Below are 16,863 nucleotides of genomic sequence, written 5' to 3'. Positions count from 1 at the left end.
TGACTTTGAACTCGGTCAAGTCGAGACACATTTGAAGCTGTTTGCATATTTAATTGAACACCTACAACAGCGACAACAACAACTCAAGCGGCAACAACAACGACGAGAGCGACAACAAATGGTTCGCAGCTGTGTTGGCATAAAAATAAGCATTATAATCAGGCGCAAAAGGCTCAATAGGCCAATTGGCTGCCGGCCAGCCAAAATCTACAGTTACTTTGTCAAAGCGTCAAGTCGTGCCTGACAAAATAATGACCGCTTATGCATAAGCTTGTGGCCTTTCAGCCAAATCTCATTACAAACCACAAAAGCCAAGACCAACTGCAAGTAAAACCTTAAATTTTGCTAAAATATTAAGATATATGCAAGTCGTACTTCATATGAAACGATTTCTAATACTAAGTTTGTAGGGGAAAATAATTATGTATATAATTATATAAAATTAAAAATTATTCAATCGATGAATAATGAAAGGCAGTGATTGCTAGCTGAAATCTAGATAGTAGTATATAACATATATGATATATAATATATATGATAGTAGATTATGAAAATAGTAGTAAATGTGATTGTAGAAATAGTAGTGTATATGTTAATGAAAATAGTAGTATCATTGTTAAAAAAAAGTAGTGTCCTAAATGTTCATGAAATATTAGTTTGCATATTCATGAAAATAGTAATATGATTGTTCATAAAAATAGGAATCCATAGATCATGAAAATGGTAGTACATATGCTCATAAAAAAGCAGTGCGATTGCTCATAAGATTAGTAGTACAAATTCATTTCAAAATAGTAGTATACATGGATATAAAAATAGTAGTATAATTGTACCTGAAAATAGTAGTAAATATGTTTACAAAAATAGTAGTGCATATATTCCTGAAAATAACAGTGGATTCGTTCATGAGAATAGTAATATATAAGTTGATAAAAATAGTGTAATTGTTAGTAAAAATGGTAGTCAATAGTGTTTATGCTCATTATATTATATTAGTAGTATTAGTAATTAATCATAAAAATAGTAGTGCATAGTAAAGTATACGATTGAAGAATAGTGTATATTTTCATAAAAATAATAGTCTATATGTTCATGAAAATAGTTTTCTATATGTTTATACTCTATACATTTATAAAAATAGTAGTATTATTGCTCATAAGAAAAGTAGTTCATATTTATATAAAGAGTAGTGCTGCATAAAATATACAATAAGAATTTTGTACAGGCTTTCGAAATTAGTTTCTGAAATCTTACTCAGTCGGCTTAGTTTAGGTATTCGTCCTATCGAAAGCAACACTAAATCGATAACGAATAGGATTGTCAATTGAATCTGTCAATGTTTACCCAAAAATTAGTTGCCCAGGAAGCTCTGCCTTTGCCTTTGCCTAAAAACCAAAAGTCTATTCGTAAGGAGAGTCTCGAGAACAACTGCTGCAGCTGCTGAAAAATTAGAAAAAAAAAATTTTAACAAAAAAAAAAAAAAAAAACAGCTGTGAAAAGTAAGAAATATTATATTATTCAGATATATACATATATAAAATCAAAATGTATAACGTGTATAATACGTAAAATATCATTGATGTGAAAAATGTTTAAATTGATGCTTTCAGTTGTTAGAGCAATGCCGCCCAGACGCAGTGAGCGCTTGCGTTTGCAACGCGAGGACGCTTCCCCAGCCCAGCCCGGAGCCGAGCCCAGAGCTGAGCCCAGGTCGGCGAGCAGCCGACCCGTCCGCCGGCGCTCTCATGGAACGCGCGCCGCACAGCCGGCACGACAGGCGAGGATGAACGCAGTGGTGGTGCCGCTGGATGAGCGGCATGATCCGCGCACCTGGCTGCAGCTGGAGGCGCACAGGAACTCCAGGGCGTTGGCCAGCCACAGTGAGGAGGTGCAGACGGATGATGCGGAGACGCTGCGTCTGCTGTCGGTCTTCATACGCATCGCGCTGCTGGAGTCGCCGTCGCTGGCCCAGCTGACCCGGCGCAATCCCAGTCAGGGCATCCGGAAGCTGTTTCGCATCATACGATTTCTGTTCTTTAGACGTTAACTGATTGAGCTGGTTAGCTCACGTAGTTCTTATGTTCAATAAATCGACCAGAGCCAAGCGCCCCCACAACGATCCCTTCGACTTTTCAATCATTCCCCCAGTTGCCAGCTCTTCGATCTCTCCACATGCTCCTCATCTGTCTACGCATGATTAATTGGCTGGCACGCGCACCCGATGCCAATCGCCTGCCCAAGTGACAAAAATCAATGCACTGCTAATGTGAAGAGACGCACTACGCACTGCTGCGACTCGGAGGCCGCTGCGACGTGTGAGTTACTCGGAATAACACGGCTCATAAATCTTCAGGCTCCGATCTCTGCGATGCACAGCCCCTCCACCCCTCCGCCACTCCGCTGGTTACCATTTGGCAACCTGTGCCCACGCAGTCGGCATCGAGGGCTTATCAGCAGCCAACTATCAGCCAGGCGAGACAATTCTTCTCTGCGGAATGTAATGTGTAATGAAACGGAAGTGGCCCGACTATCAATCTCAATTAAATTGATTGCCACCGTACGCCGTTGCAGCCTGAAGTAGCCTGAAAGCATCATCAGTGCCAGAATTGTGGAGGGCAACTTCATAAGGGATAAAATTTGAGCTGGTGCTCAATATGGAGAGCAATTCTTATGAAGTAGGTGGGCTGTGATGATTTCTTACGAATTTCTAGTTAGGAGAGAGAAAAATTGATGTAAAGAGGGAAAGAGGGAGAGAGAGAGAGAGAGAAAGAGAAAGAAATGAAAAAGTGATGACAGATAAGATCTAAAAGAGTGGAAGATAGATAGAGAGGGAGAGAGAGAGAGATAGAAATAAAGAAGAAAACAGAGGGAGAGATAGATATATCTCCTGTATAGCTCTATCACTGCTCTCTTCTTTATTTCTATCTCTGTCTCTCAGACAGACAGATAAGAACTAAAAGTATGGAAGATAGAGAGAGAGAGAGAGTGATAGAAATAAAGAAGAAAACAGAGGGAGAGATAGATATTTCTTCTGTATAACTCTATCACTGTTCTCTTCTTCATTTCTATCTCTCTCTCTCTCTCTCTCTCTCTCTCTCTCTCGTAGTACTTATATAACAATCAATCATGCATTCAGTCATACAATACATATATCATCTACACACTCACATGCACATGCTTGCATGCCATTACATGCACACATAAACAAGTTAACAATTATGCCAACGTGTTCCTTGTTTATTTGTTGCATCCTCAATCAGAGCGAATAACATGCCCCTAATATATGTAATTCCCGCCCTGGTGTACTCCATTTTCAACTATTATTTACAGTTTGCAGCGGACATGGCCTAAACATAAATTTCACCAACAGCAGCAGCCGCAGCAACAGTTGTTGTTGTTGTTGTTGCTGTTATTTTTTGGCATAGAGCTAGTTGACAATCCAACAGTTAGTTGGCTAAATTGCGCACATCCGTTGGATTGGCAAAAGGAGCCGCAATAATTTGCCGCAATATGGCTAAAATAAACGCAACGCGTCGCCAATGTTGCTGTTGGTGTTGGTGTTGCTGTTGGTGTTGGTGTTGGTGTTGGTGTTGCTGGCTGAGAAGTGGCAATAAACAAAGCCAAGAGCACGCGTTATTTCCATGCAAATGCTGGCGGCAAATCAGCGCAAAATGAAAGAAGCAACGACAACTGCAACAATTGCAACAGCAATAGCAACACCAGCAACAGCAACAACAACAGCAACAGCAATTGGCAATTGCGTGTTGCACAATCATTGGGAGCAGAACGAGCAGGCAAGTCAACTGTCGGCCTACACATGCAGAGCCCAAGAACATGACATCAAATGGCAAACAAAGAGCAATTACATGCGACCGCAGCAACTGCAGCAATTGTCGCCTCGAAGAACCTTCGGCTGAGTGGATCCGATCTGCGATCTGCACATGGGCGAGCATTAAAAGCCCACAGCCTGAAAGATGCGTTGGACGTTGGACACACGTTGGCAAATCGGCACAGCGAAGCTATGGGCTATAGCTATTGGTCTCTATCGGATGTTTGGCATCTCTATGACTGTTGCATGTCAGCTCGAAACTAAACTCGAAAGCGAAGCATTTATCACACTCGCCGGGGGCACCTAATGCCCGCTAATTAATGATAATGTACGTAACGTATGCTTGCTGCAGCGCCCTGCCACAGGGCCACAGGCCACAGTGCCACAGGTCATCAGTTAACGTTTTCATTAACCATATGTCACACGCATGTCCACCGAAGGGCTGACAACCCTGGGGCAACCCTCGCCGAACGCCGAACGCGGAACCCTTGAAAATTAAATTATGCGCTCGGTCGCGTGTCCTCGCGTAGACAGCGGAGCGCAGTCAGCGAATGATGACTCAAAATACATAAAAATAATAACTAAGACAGAGAGAAGTGCTCGACTCGCAAATACCCTGTAGGGCTATACCTATCAGAATATGTCTTCAAGCTTAAGCACCTAGTCTAAGGAAAGTTTTGTGAAGAAAATTCAATAAATAATTTAACTTATCGTAGGATATTGGTCTGATATCTTATATAAAGAGTGACAATCTTAGATCAGCACATCTCGTTCAGTTATCCATATGAACTGAACGAAGATATAATACCAACATCTTAGAATTTCGTTGATCAAATAACTCAATTAACTCCATGCTGAACAGACTCTTAATTATTTTAGGGATATCGACCTCATATAATAAGTCCCAATTTAGATCAGCTAGATCATAAATAGACCAATTCTCATCTTCGAGCACATCCCATTCATAAATTTTAAGGACTTCTCAGACTTTGACTTCCTTCTGCCAATCACATACGTTGCCCTAAACATATCATACCCCATTTCATTAATATAATCTATAAAACGGAAAAACGAAATGGAAATGAATATAAAAATGCATAGCTCTTCGCCTATTTCTCTCACTCTCTTCTCCCCCCCTTCCAGGCTACCCATCGACTCGTATCACATTTGTGCCCATTTCTCGCTTCTTTCACATACATTTCCCGATGTTGGTTACAGTTGGTTTGGGCCGTTGTGCAAACTGTTTGCAGTCGGCGCGTGTTTCGGGCCAAAAAGGTGTTAAAACTGTGCCACAAAATTGTTTTCGTGTCCGACAGCCCGGGGTTGTTTTAATGACCGCCTGACTTTTGGACCCGCTATCTCATGATGAACCCGATATAATTACGCATTTTGTCGACAATGAAGTTTATGTTCCTGTGCGCGACGCGTGCCGGATATGTGGCTGAAAGGTGGGCGAATGCTTTTTTTTTTACCTTTTTCCCGTTGCTTTTGTTTCTCTTCATTTTGTTTTTTTATAAGACCGCGACACGCAATACTTGAACTAGGGGTTAATATTTCTGGTTTTCTGGTTTGCTCGTTTATAAGCTGTGAAGAGCTACATAATTATGGGGGCACGTATTTGACTTGTGCCAAGAAAGCAAAGTTCATTTTCATGGGACCAAAAGGCGTCAGATTTATTTCACTTTTCAGTTTGTGGCTAAGGGCAGCTGCTGAAAGATATTTCTGATCTATCCTTAATATGAGATAGGACATTTCTGCCTCTCAGGTATCTGGCTCTCTCTTTCGTGCGTTCTGTATCTCTCCTTAATTCTTTCTTTAAGCCCATATCTCTCATTGTCTTTCTCTCTCTATCACTTACTATCTAATTTTCTATCTCTCTTTCTTCCTCATACACTCACTCTAGCATTTCCTGAGATGTTTCACAACTCTCTCACACACTCTCACACCCTCAGGTATTTCCTTTCTCTCTTCTGCTCCAACTCACTCTCTGTCTCTCTCTGTCTCTCTCTCTCTCTCCTTCTATCACTCCCTCTCCCTCTGGCATTTCATAATCAATCCCAACATCATGTTAACCCAATTAACTATTAACCCAAATTCACTCACAAGACACCATCCAAATGGACAAAACAATTTGCACATCACGCCGCACACTTCATCTAATTAGCTCAACCAGAAGAAGAAAGAGGAAGAAATCAAAATTGAAACTCACGCATTTGGCAAAAAGAGAAGAAGAGTGTCAGAAAGAGAGGGCAATACATGAGAAGGCATTGGCAGGGAATTGGCAGCCTCGCTTACATAATGATTGGATGTGGCTGATTGATTGATGGACTTGGATTCAAGAGAGATCAGAGCGGGGCAGGGTGACGGAACAGGCACTTGCCCGATCCAAACACTAATTCAATTGCTTTATAATTGAACTAAGGAGGCGCGACGCGAACTTCAGTTCGCAAGCTTCGAGTGGAACGGAGCGGAGCTGCTTTAATGAGGCTGCCACATGTGGGGCAGCTGGCTCAGCGGGTTTTGGCCAAGTTAATAATTTAATGGTCAACGTTGTAATTTTTCCAGCCAAAATTGATCAATAATCGCCCGCTGCCGCGTCCAATTCAATTCAATGAGATTCAATTCAATCGAATGCAATTGTAATTGAAAAAAATAAAAATAAAAATAAATAAAATCAAAAATTGAAAATGGATTTTAATGCCGAATTAATAGAAAAAATTTGTTGTGGCATGCGACCGCATGCTAGAGCTATTGAAATGCGCTCTTGATCGATGATAGCTCAAGTCATTAGCTACGATCTGGGCATGGCCATGGCCCCCTCGTTTCCGCCTCCTGCCCATTGCCGCGCCTGCTGCCAGACAAATGCGAATTTATGCGAGGTCTTAAAGCTGCCGCGTGTCCTTTGTTTAATTAGCACGCTAAAAAATTAGTAGAAATAAAATTAAAAAAAAAAAAAATACCAAAAATATATATACAATATATACCATAAAAGATGATCACATAAATATTTAAGCGGATTAAGCGGCGATTTATCAAAAGCAATTAAAGAGCAACGAAAATGAGTTATTTTTTGATACGATTATTATTTAAGATTGTTTTCTTTTTTTTTTTTTCAGATTTTGTTGTTGTTTTGTTTCGTTCGTGGAATGCGCTTTGATGACAAATAGTAGCAAAAATGTTGCGCCATCAATTTGTTGCGCTGCTGCTGCTGCTGGGAGAAGGAGGAGGCCGAGGAGGAGATGAAGCAGGAGCAGGAGGCGGCGTGTAGTTGGGGGCACACAAAATGTTTATAATGCTGCTAAAAGCATGTCAGTACGAGTATCTCGCCGATATACATCAGAGAGCGGCCCGCAAGCAAAGTGGGCCACGATGCGACGGCAAAGCGATTCGGCCTGGCCAAACGAAGTCAGCCAGCCAGCCAGCCAGCCAGACAGACGGCCGGGCCAGGTGAGGCGGCTATCTGTGCAGATCAAAGCCGCTTGAGAAATCAGCGAGATATACGAGTATATTTAGCAGCTCCCGGTGGCAAGTGGAGGCCAAGTCTTTAGCTTAAATACTAATTACCCTATGGGGAGCTGCAGCTTATCGCTGCAGGAGCTACCAAGTCGTGAGCCGCACTGTTTCCACAGTCGCTGCGGCTGGCTGTGCGTCGTGCGACGCGTCGTCAATATTTGTCAAACTGTCATTCGGTTTGACATTTACGTTTGATCAACACTGCAACTGGCCAAGTGGCTGTTGGCCATGTCCGGAGCTGGCTGGCTGGCTGGCTGGCTGGCTGGCTGGCTGACTGCCTGGCTGCCGTTTGTTGGCCCGTTCCAGGAGCCGCTTTGCCGCGTTGACACAGCCAGATAAAAGCCAAAGCGAAACACACAGAGACAAAAAGCAACAACAACAACAACAAAAACTAGCCCAACTTCGATTTTTCAATGTGTGGCAATTTAAAGGCGACACATTAACGAGCTCCAGACAGCTCGACTATATCGCGCCTTTGTTATACAATGCTCCACTTGCACTGGCCCGAGTGGCTCTCGCAGTCCGAAACAAAGAGTTGATCTCCAGCTCCAGATAAGCAACGGCTTCTTCGCTTAAGAGCTGCATATGGCGTATGCGTATGCAAATGCAGCCGTCGATATGATAAGCCACTGTTAAGCACTCGTCCAACTGAAATGCTAATTAATACTTATGTTTCTCGGCTGCACAATAAAAGCGAAAAAAATTATTATTTAACAGCTGTGCGCTCGTTAAGATCACTTTATTTATTTCCTATTTAGCCAAAGGCCAAAAACATGTTTAAGTAATCCTCTTAGCGTCTGTGTGGGTTTCAGACTTATGGCCCAGCTCCGGAGAGCTTCTACCACTGGCCTTTGTTTCGATTCGCATTGAGAAAGCGACATTTGAATATTTCAGAAAGATTTGATACCATCATGGCATATCATCAGTTATTTATACAACATATTCTCGATCATAACTCATATACTTTATAGAGTCTGTTAAATCGGCCAAAGTGTTTTGCCTGGGATCTCGTTATTGTGAGACCCACCAGATTCTCATTGATTCATTGATTATTTTGAAGCTTGCTAATATCTGATATTATCTTGGTAAATCATCATTTATGTATACATAATATTCTTGAGCATATATCAAATGTTTTATAGACTATATTAAATGAGCAAAAGTATTTGACTGAGATGTTGGTATTGTGAGTGCTACCAGAATTCAATTGATCCACTGTTCCTATTGAGGATTCTTATGCTCATGATGACTAGATTGCTGGGGTATATTAGGCTAGGCTGTAGATATAGAGCAATATGTATGTATGTTCTTTGAGGAGGAGGAGCAATGAGGGAAATATGCGCAGCTAACCTTATTAACTCTATATGGAGTAATCCTAATGCATCAGAAGTAGACATTTAATTTTATTTGCATGAGTTTCTCTTATCTCTTCTCTCTTTAAATGATTCTTAGACTATCTGCTAGTGTCTCATTCTATGTCTTTCTGTATGACCATTGTGCAACACTCGTTCGCAGCAACTCTGTCAGAGCTCACTCGTTCATCTTACAACACTGGACGACTATTCTAAGTAGAATGACAGCTGCTGGTTCAATTCAATTGAAATCATATCATATTACGACCGACCCATAAGGACTTGAAATTGCAAAGTGCGTAAGAGCATCACCACTCTGTAGTTTTTGCATTTACTCTACTCACTTCCGGGTATCTCCCAGTCGTGCACACCCCAACAGAACTCACTTTCGCTTTGCAAGATTTATTCACAAATAAAGAAATCATATTTTCGTCAAATTAGTTTCATTGCAGCAAGCTTAAACTCTTGGTATGCCTCGCCTAATTGGCAGCCAGTTTCAGTTTATGTTCTCATATGATTTATGAATCGAGTTGAGGAGTTCATCGTGCGATAAATCATAATTTTAATAGCAATTCAGCTGGCAAACATTGTGCTGGCAGTGAAATTGCAATCAATCGCTGGCTGCTGGAATTGCAGCAGCTCAAGTGGCTACCTCACTCAGTCTCTACCTTCTCTCTCTCTCTCTCACACTAAGTCTCTATCTCTGTCTCATCTCATTAGCAGCTGATTGATTGCGTTGGCCAAAAGTGCAGAGAGCAACGTGACCTTCATATGGTTAACGAAAAATGCGGGCAAATAAACTTCCGTCGCAGTTGGCCACTTGGCACACTTTTACTTGGCTCATCTCCTGGCTGAGCGCTCGCTGCCTCGGCTGCCTTCCCGAGTGAGTCATTGCCAAAGTTGGCCAAGTTCACGCGCAGCTGGAGGCCTCGCGTAGCCTCGACGCTCGACCCGGCATGTTATTTTATGCTGCGTAAGAATTTGTTAACGGGCATGTTTAGGAGCGCCTCTCGACTAAACACAACACAGCAACACACACGCACACACACTCACATATACTCTCATACACTCTCTCGCTTAGACAGCATTTATATTTTTGTGAATGAAGTCAAAGAGTTTCACCGTGTCGCCTTTCGGGTCTTTGGCTCGAGAACATGGCATGGCATGGCGTGGCGTGTGGATTTTTATGTTCCATCAATGAAATGGCATTTAATTAACATAATTTTTATTGATCGCAGCTCGAAACAACAAAGAGCAACAACAATCGGGCGAGAGAGATGCTATCGATAGCCGATCACTGTGGCAAGTTCTTTCAACTGTCTGCTTCTCGCTAATTAGCATAATGCGCACATCGAAACATCTTTGGCATAGATTGGAGCACACCCCCTCCTCCCTTCTCCCCTTCTCACCTTCCCCCTCTTCTAGCTTCAGCAGCTGCAAAGGGCAGACAAAAGCCCTCAACGCCATGTCTTTGCGGTCAACTCGCGTGGGCTTTAATCGTCGCATAGTTAGTTGCCTCACACACACACACACACACACACACACACATAAGTAATGCGGCGTATTCATGTCAAGTGTTTGCTCCACAGCCGAAGCGAAATTATGATTGAAATTTAAGATAGCGCTACAGGTGACACATACACTCACACTCACACTCACATACACACATCTAGCTATCACTGGCATACGATCTGGCATAAGTAATGTCTGTGTGTGTGTGTGTGCGTGCGTTTGCCATGCTGACATCACTGCCTTATAGCGCCAGAAAGTCTCTAAATTACCAGATCGATATGCCAGTGATACGATGATATAAGAGAGAGTGTCATGAGTGATGCCAGCTCATAAAAACCACTTACAGCTAACGCTAAAGCTAATCACTGAACTCAATCAGTTAGCCAGGCTAATCAATTTGGCAGAGATCTCAAATCAAATACTAAACAGAAGATGTCTGAACGTCTAGAGGGACCGGATCTATTCTTGCCTTCGAATTGATTGAAGTAGCTGGAAGTTTGAAAGGAACTTGACTGCTTTTAATCTATTTAAGATTCTCCTAGATGGATGAACCTAGATTATTAAATTGAAAATTGAAACTTATTAAGATAGCTCTTAAATAACTCTTAGATAACAGATGCAACTAGATATAAAACAGCAGACTCTTTAAGCAAGATCAGGAAGGCTAGATAGATTATATGAAGTAAATAGATGAAATTTCATATAAAAAAAGTCCAGCTGGCATTGTTGTGCCTTGAAAGATTATTAGCCTATATACATATAACTGTCATTAGACAATATACGGAACACAAGAGCAATTTCTTTGTTTTTATTAGAGAAAGAAAAATTTTTAGAAATATTTCTAGCTGTTTTTTTTTAAAGAAATATTAGAATTTAAGGACAATTTATTATAAATATGTATATGCGTTTAAGTAAAGTTTCTCTGCGTTTAATGTAATGTTTTGTTTCCTCTAGATGAACCAAAATATGCAAGTCTGCTCATGCTTTAAGCCAAGGCCTTTGAAGAAGCTGAGCGTTCATAAGCTACTATTCCTATATTCCTCTTAGTGCTAGTTGATTTTTAATTCAGTTTTAAATTATAAACTGCCGTATTATACAATTTGCATGTTTGGGTAACTTTTTCTTCCCCTAAGACATTTTCATTCTCCTCTAGATTTTCATAGGAATCGATCTCTTTCGCCCTGCCTAATGAGACCCAATTGGAAGCCCTCCCTTACGCTCAGCTTCAGCCTGGCTCTAGCCTGAGCCTTGCATCATAAATCATGATGTAATCTAGAGTTTCATCAGCGCTGTGCCTCATCTAGCCACAAATATACCTTATATTTTTTCTGGCCTGTCATAAGTCTCTAATCTGTTTTTGCGCTCATTGCAATGGCATAAGTTTTATTTCTATATATATATATATATTTATAAAGCACACTTTGATTTATTGTGTGTGTAAAGTGTCACGCGGGCGACAACAGCCACCGCTGTGAGTGTGACTGCGACTTTGACATGTCACACAAACAGCTACAGCTGCAGATACAACTAGAGATACAGATACAGATACAGATACAAATACAGATACAGTTGCAGATACAGAGCTAGACTTGAGACGCTCTGCTGTCTGAGAAATGTCATATTGTAATGCATATTAAATGTAAACTGTAAAACTAATAGAATTTAGCGCCCCGACACGAGCAGCAAATGACAGCGATTACAATTATGACAATTGGAAAGGTTGGCCAGGCCAACTCAAAGCTCAGAGCTCACAGCTCACAGCTGAGCTGCGATTTGTGATTGCAATGCCGATTGCAGTTGCAGTTGTAGTTGCATTCGGAGTTGACTCTCCATTTCGTTGAGTGTTGGCGTCAATTGTTGTGCGGGTGTGTGTGTTTGTGTGTGTGTGTGTGTGGCAGAGTTATCCGCACTCACACAATGAATGATTTCCCACGATTTGCAAACGCCAAGTCTTTTGGCCAAAGTGTGAGTCATTTTTCAAGACAATAACTTGTCAGAAATGTTTCGCTTTTTCGGCTATATAAAAGAGCAGCTCAGAAAATATCTATCTATGTCGCGCAATTGTTGTTTGGCTTTGGTTATTGTTTTTTTTTTTTTTTTTTTTTCTGTAAACATAAACCCGAAACTAAACCACAGAATTCAATAAAAAACAGCGGATAAAAAGGAGCAGCAGCAGCAACTGTTGCAGCGGCAGCAGCTTTGCAACAACAATTGCGCAGGCGTTGCTCGGACAAGGGGGCCGGCTGTCCAGAGGGGGGCGGGGCGGAGGCGTAGTCTGTCTAGCTTGGCTCTGCAATTGAGCAATTGAATTCGCACGCTTGCGCGCCTTTTTTTGCCAACTGTTGTTGCTGCTGCGGCGGCGGATGTCGCAGACACATCTCGGAAGTTTGCGAATGTTGTTGTTGCTGTTGTTGATGCTGTTGATGTTGAGAAAAGCCAAACAGAAAAGAGTGCCAGCTAAGATATTACAAAAATCAATTACCAACACCTCAAAAAGTTGTAGCCGTTGTTGATGTTGCTGCTGTAAACATTGCTTGCTGCAGACACAGCAGCAACATTAACAACGACGACAATAGCAACAGCTACAACTACAGCAATAACAATGCAACTAGAAGATTTCAGGGAAAACTGAAGGAACTCTGAATACTCTATATCTAGAGCGAGAGCGAGAGCAGAGCGAGATGCGAGAGCGAGAGCGAGAGCGAGAGCGAGAGCGAAGCGAGAGCGAGAGCGAGAGCGGAGGAGCGAGAGGAGGAGAGCGAGAGCGATAGGAGAGCGAGGAGGAGCGAGATCGAGAGGAGATCTATAGAGAGAGAGATAGAGATAGAGAGAGAGAGATCTAGATCTATAGCGAGAGATATCGAGAGATATCGAGAGCGATAGCGAGATAGAGAGATATAGAGATAGAGCTATATCTATATCTATAGCTATAGAGAGATCTATAGCTATATCTATAGATAGATCTATAGCTATATCTATATCTATAGAGATAGATAGAGCGATATCTATATCTATAGCTATAGCTATATCTATATCTATATCTAGAGCTATATCTATATCTATAGCTATATCTATATCTATATCTATATCTATATCTATATCTATATCTATATCTATATCTATATCTATATCTATATCTATATCTATATCTATATCTATATCTATATCTATATCTATATCTATCTCTTTTGCTCTCTTTAGGCAAAGCTCTTTTCAAGTCGCTAGGACTCCACTTGGGTAGGGTATTCAATATAAGGCAAACGTGCGTGGTTGCTGGTAATAGACACAATCATAAAAATGAAATATATCTGAGAATCTCTCATGACGTTTTACTGGCGAGGCGAGACTTGCGCAACGTCTGCAACGTCGTCTCCTAAGCTGCCTCATCAGCAGCAGAGCAGCAGATCAGCAGAACAGCAGAGCAGCAGCTGAGCAGAAGATGAAGCAGGAGTGGTTCAGCTGTGGCTCGGTTGGTGGCTTGGATGCTGGAGGCTGGCCGCCAGCGCTCGTCGTCGATGTCGATAGCCAAAAATGGTAAATGTGGTAAATGGGATAAGGCAGAGCCACGCGTGGGCTGTCAACTAGCAGCTCGCAGATCGCAGCTCGCAGCTCGCAGCTTGCAACTGGCTGTGGCTCACGTGTGCTGCGGGGGCAGTTGCCTCGCTAGGTAGATGGTTGGCTAGCTGGCTGGCTGCTTCTCAATGGGCTGGCGTTGCATAACACGCGCTTGGGGGTGCTCGCTGCCAGCTCCTGCTGTTGCCTGCAAATATTTAAATTATTTCATCGCATAACCAAAATGACCAGCGGGCATGCAGAGACACACACACACACACACATACACACACAGAGGCAGTTGAGGCTGCTGCATGTTGTTCATAACTCAAGCCTCCGACTGGGAACCCGACTGCCTGGCTGCCTCGTTGCCTCGCTGCCTCGCTGCCTCGCTGCCTGGCTGCCTCGCCTGGTTGGCTGGCAACGTTGTCTGCCACCCAGCCAAGAGTCGAGGCGCGCGATTTGCGTTTAACAATTATTATTGGTGATTAACACGGCATGTAAAGAGCAGCTGGGCGCGGGGCAGGCACCCAAAGTGGGTGCAGACGGGGGCGAACAACCTTCGACACCTGCAGCCAATAGTGGCTGCAGTGGCTGCAGTGGCTGCAGTGGCTGCAGTGGTTGCAGTGCCTGCATTCGTTGCAGTGGCTCGCTGGCGGCATGTGGAGCGCCACGTTCGGCTTTTAATTAAAATATTAAACGAAAATGCAACTGCACAAATTGTAACTGGATCACTGAGTGCTGCATTTCGATGTAGACTCGCGGTTCGAGCTGTTGCTGTTGGATGAGGAGCCAAGTGGAGTGAGGAGGCGAAGTTTACGGCGTGATCACTGCGCACGCTTGAGGTTATGTGCAGCCGGGTCAGCTCTAGCGAATAACATGTCGAGAACAGAGGCAATTAGTGCAACATTGATAAACCGCAACAGATTGCAAGAGGCTGAAAAGAGAGAGAGAGAGAGAGAGAGAGAGAGAGGGAGAGAGAGAGACAGAGAGAGAGAGAACAGCGGGTTAAATGGTTATAAGATGACATGTGCGAGGGTTTCATATGGCAATTATAATTGGGGATTCGGATTATGAGATGGAAGATGAAATGGGTTGAAGGTTGAGAGAGATAAATTAAGGAATGTAAGTATATAGCAAATATATATACATATAATAACTGCAGACTGAGCTGAGTGATGACAATCTTGAGAGTATTTCGCAAGGCAAAACGAGTGAAAATATTGTAGGGAAGAGGATAGACAGAAAATATAACGCAAAATATTAAGAATACAAGATTAAAAAATAAATAAACAAAAATAATAATTAAAAAAAAAAATAAATTAATTAAAAATAAATATAAAAAATATTTCAAGAAAAATAAATAATAAATATAAAAATATATAGACGTAATTATGAATATAAAAATATATAATAAAACTAAACAATAAATAATAAATGAATATAAAATATAAATATAAAAATAAAATATATAAAATATGACTACAAATATAGATTCTGTTTACTATAATATATCTCCCAATTCTCTTTTATATCATTGCAAAATTTAAAGATCTCATAAACCTAAGCCAATATATTTTGTAACAATTTGCCAGACATAAAAATCAAATACATAATTTTATGTTTGTTTTTGCACAATAAATTTGTGAACAATTGCAGCTGTCGCTGGCTGAAATGTTAAGAGGCAATTCGTAAATGATATATAAACAGAAATGCATGCGGTCGAATGGGACGCGAGGGCCGTAATGTAGGTGCTATGGACAGGGATGCTGCGCATAAAAAGCCAATAAATTACAAATGTCGGCCTTTAAAGCGCGCACACTTTAATTAAAGTTACTTTTGAAAAGTATGCGCACAGCGCACAGATTCGACTTTGGTTAGCCTGGCCGGCTGTCTCTATCTCTCCCTCTCTTTCACTCTCTGTCTTTCGGTAGAGCTACAGCTGTACATGGACATGGACATAACAGCAGATCGTGCGGAACATGGCAAAAATGTGCCGGGTGCTGTCGCACGACGGGTAAGAGATATACAAACACTCCGCAGCCGTAATTCAGTTGGCAGTCACGGGTAAACGATCTGACTGCCGTCTTTGGACTAGCTTCGCTTAGCGCACAGATTTATGGACGGGATTGATCGATCGCTGCAGTTATCATTCAGCAATTATAGTGAAAGAGAGTGACATAGAGGGAGAGAGAGAGGAGCATTATTATTGACTGACAAATTAATGAGCACAGCGCGCACTTCATCTACTTGGAGCTCGCTCGATTTGTGTCACAGAAATTATGTCAAGCACTCGCAACGGTAACTTTACAATGGAAATAAAAAATAATAATAATAATAATGAAATTAATTTTTATACATTTTTACATTTTTTCTTACTTATTTTTTGCGCCATAAAAAAGCACAACAAAAGCCAAAAGCGAGAATTGTATAATGAAAATCAACTGAAAGCTGATTTCCAAAGAGAGACAACAACAACAACAACAACAATCCATGAATAATCTTTACAGAAATCAACTGTGGAAACGTCATAAGGCGTGCAGGAATTTTTGACAATGAACAAAACGGTGACTGCGACGGTGACTGCGACTGCGATCAGTCACTGCTTTGGCCCCGCTTTAATTGAAACAATAAACAACAATAAAAGCCTGCCATAAAGACATAAAATGGCTAGACATACAAAAAAAAGGAGAAAAGAAAAAAAATCACACGCTTCACACAGCATCAATGCCTATCAGCGGACAGAGATCTTGTTTGTTTTTCTCTCGCTGGCCCTATTGATTTTCCTATCCCAAGAAAAACATAAAATTTCACTGAATTCATAAAGTTAAATATGGAACTGCGCAGAGGCCTTCAGCTCCGTTAACTTGGTCAACAGCTGAGCTGAGCTGAGCTGAGCTGAACTAAACGCAGTTGGAGCCGATCAACAAGTTTGCCCGCCAAACAAGTGTCACATCGAGAGCCCGGTGCTCAAGTAGCCACAACAACAACAACAACAACAGCAACCACAGCAGCAGCATCAAACGGTAGGCACTAAACTCAGCTAGTTACTAAGTAAGTAAAGTGTGTAAATATTTATTTAATTATGCTCATATTTATGCAAGC

At 41.7% G+C, this 16,863-nt stretch overlaps 1 protein-coding gene across 2 annotated transcripts; it reads left to right on the top strand.

Annotated features, from left to right (window-relative positions):
- Positions 1 to 1,258: 1,258 nt before the first annotated feature.
- LOC108614642 (uncharacterized) lies at positions 1,259 to 2,119 on the top strand. 2 transcript variants are annotated; one of them, XM_089466962.1, is made up of 2 exons: positions 1,259 to 1,547; positions 1,611 to 2,119. In XM_089466962.1, exon 2 carries the CDS (start codon positions 1,622 to 1,624, stop codon positions 2,045 to 2,047), a length of 426 nt encoding a protein of 141 aa, XP_089323088.1. In that variant the 5' UTR covers positions 1,259 to 1,547; positions 1,611 to 1,621; the 3' UTR covers positions 2,048 to 2,119. The 2 variants fall into 2 exon arrangements, with proteins under 2 accessions (XP_089323088.1, XP_017864342.1); XM_018008853.2 differs by having other exon boundaries at positions 1,274 to 1,499.
- The last annotated feature ends 14,744 nt before the right edge of the window (positions 2,120 to 16,863 follow it).

The sequence above is a fragment of the Drosophila arizonae genome, chromosome 4, assembly GCF_054131065.1.
Source record: "Drosophila arizonae isolate 15081-1271.41 chromosome 4, UAZ_ARI_1.0, whole genome shotgun sequence".
Classification (NCBI taxonomy): domain Eukaryota; kingdom Metazoa; phylum Arthropoda; class Insecta; order Diptera; family Drosophilidae; genus Drosophila; species Drosophila arizonae.
This window is presented reverse-complemented; position numbering and strand designations above follow the sequence as displayed.

Bases quoted from the DNA above. Each gene is read 5' to 3' on its own strand.
- LOC108614642 (XM_089466962.1), top strand. From the start codon at position 1,622: ATGCCGCCCAGACGCAGTGAGCGCTTGCGTTTGCAACGCGAGGACGCT.